Source organism: Plasmopara halstedii (assembly GCF_900000015.1).
Source record: "Plasmopara halstedii genome assembly, contig: Scaffold_430, whole genome shotgun sequence".
Taxonomy (NCBI): Eukaryota; Oomycota; class Peronosporomycetes; order Peronosporales; family Peronosporaceae; genus Plasmopara; species Plasmopara halstedii.
Window position 1 is genome coordinate 430146 of NW_020187350.1, and position 933 is coordinate 431078.

General features: G+C 50.2%; 1 protein-coding gene across 1 annotated transcript; it reads left to right on the forward strand.

The window, feature by feature from the left end:
- Nucleotides 1-66: 66 nt before the first annotated feature.
- On the forward strand, nucleotides 67-630 carry PHALS_09675 (hypothetical protein L916_10876; the record flags this gene model as incomplete). Its single annotated transcript, XM_024724974.1, has 1 exon — nucleotides 67-630. The coding sequence occupies one exon, from the start codon at nucleotides 67-69 to the stop codon at nucleotides 628-630; it is 564 nt and encodes a 187-aa protein (XP_024575797.1).
- Nucleotides 631-933: the final 303 nt, after the last annotated feature.

Genomic DNA, 933 nt, shown 5'->3' on the forward strand with positions numbered 1-933 from the left:
GCCATTGCCTTCGATGAAGCCGTGGCTGTGGTGCTTGACCATGTAGAACAGACTCCTAATTCTGCGATGGTGTCAGCTGCTGACCATGGTACTGGAGGTCTTACTCTTGGCCGCGGACCCGCTTACCCATACGCCTGGTACCCCACTGAGCTACAGCTCCAAATGATGTCAACTGAGGCTATGCAGGGACAACTCCGAGCTGTTCTCGATGGTGGCGAATGCACGAATGGAGCCAACGACACGTGCAAATCGGCCCTTCTGACCTCATCCAAAGATCTTCTTGCCAAGTATACAAATGTAACCAACGTCTCGGACGAGGAAATCCCTGATCTCATCACTCAAATCGGCATTGCCGTTGGAACGCGCGATCTTTGGAATGTGATGGTGGAGCTGGGCCACGTGATCAGTCAGCGTGCAGCTGTTGGTTGGACAACAATGGGTCACGTTGGCACAGACGTGAATCTGTACTGCAAGGGACCGCCGACCTTCGAGCGCATGTGCAAGGGTGTCCATGAAAACACTTACGTCAACAAAATAATGGCGCTTTATATGGGGCTACTTCACCAGCAGGAGCTTGAGACGCTTAAACACCGTAACATTTCAGTGCTTGAAAACCCGATTGCATTTTAAACTGGCGCAGAGGGTTTCTCAGCACCTCATTTTAAGAAATGTGTACTAAAATTCAAGTGCCGAACACAGTTAGGCCTAAAAAAGACTTAATTCCACCAAGCGTTGCGTTGTGTACTAACTATATAGCTTAAATTCTGCTCTCAATTAGCGGTTCTAGTGCATCACTTGACATAGAGAATCAATGCATCAGCATCGATCCTGAGATGTTAGCGCAGGTGGCAGCCACTGAGGTTGCTGGTATTTCCGCTGGCGCCTCAGTGTACATCAGTGTGGCACAGCACCCGGCGCTCATTGAGACGGACG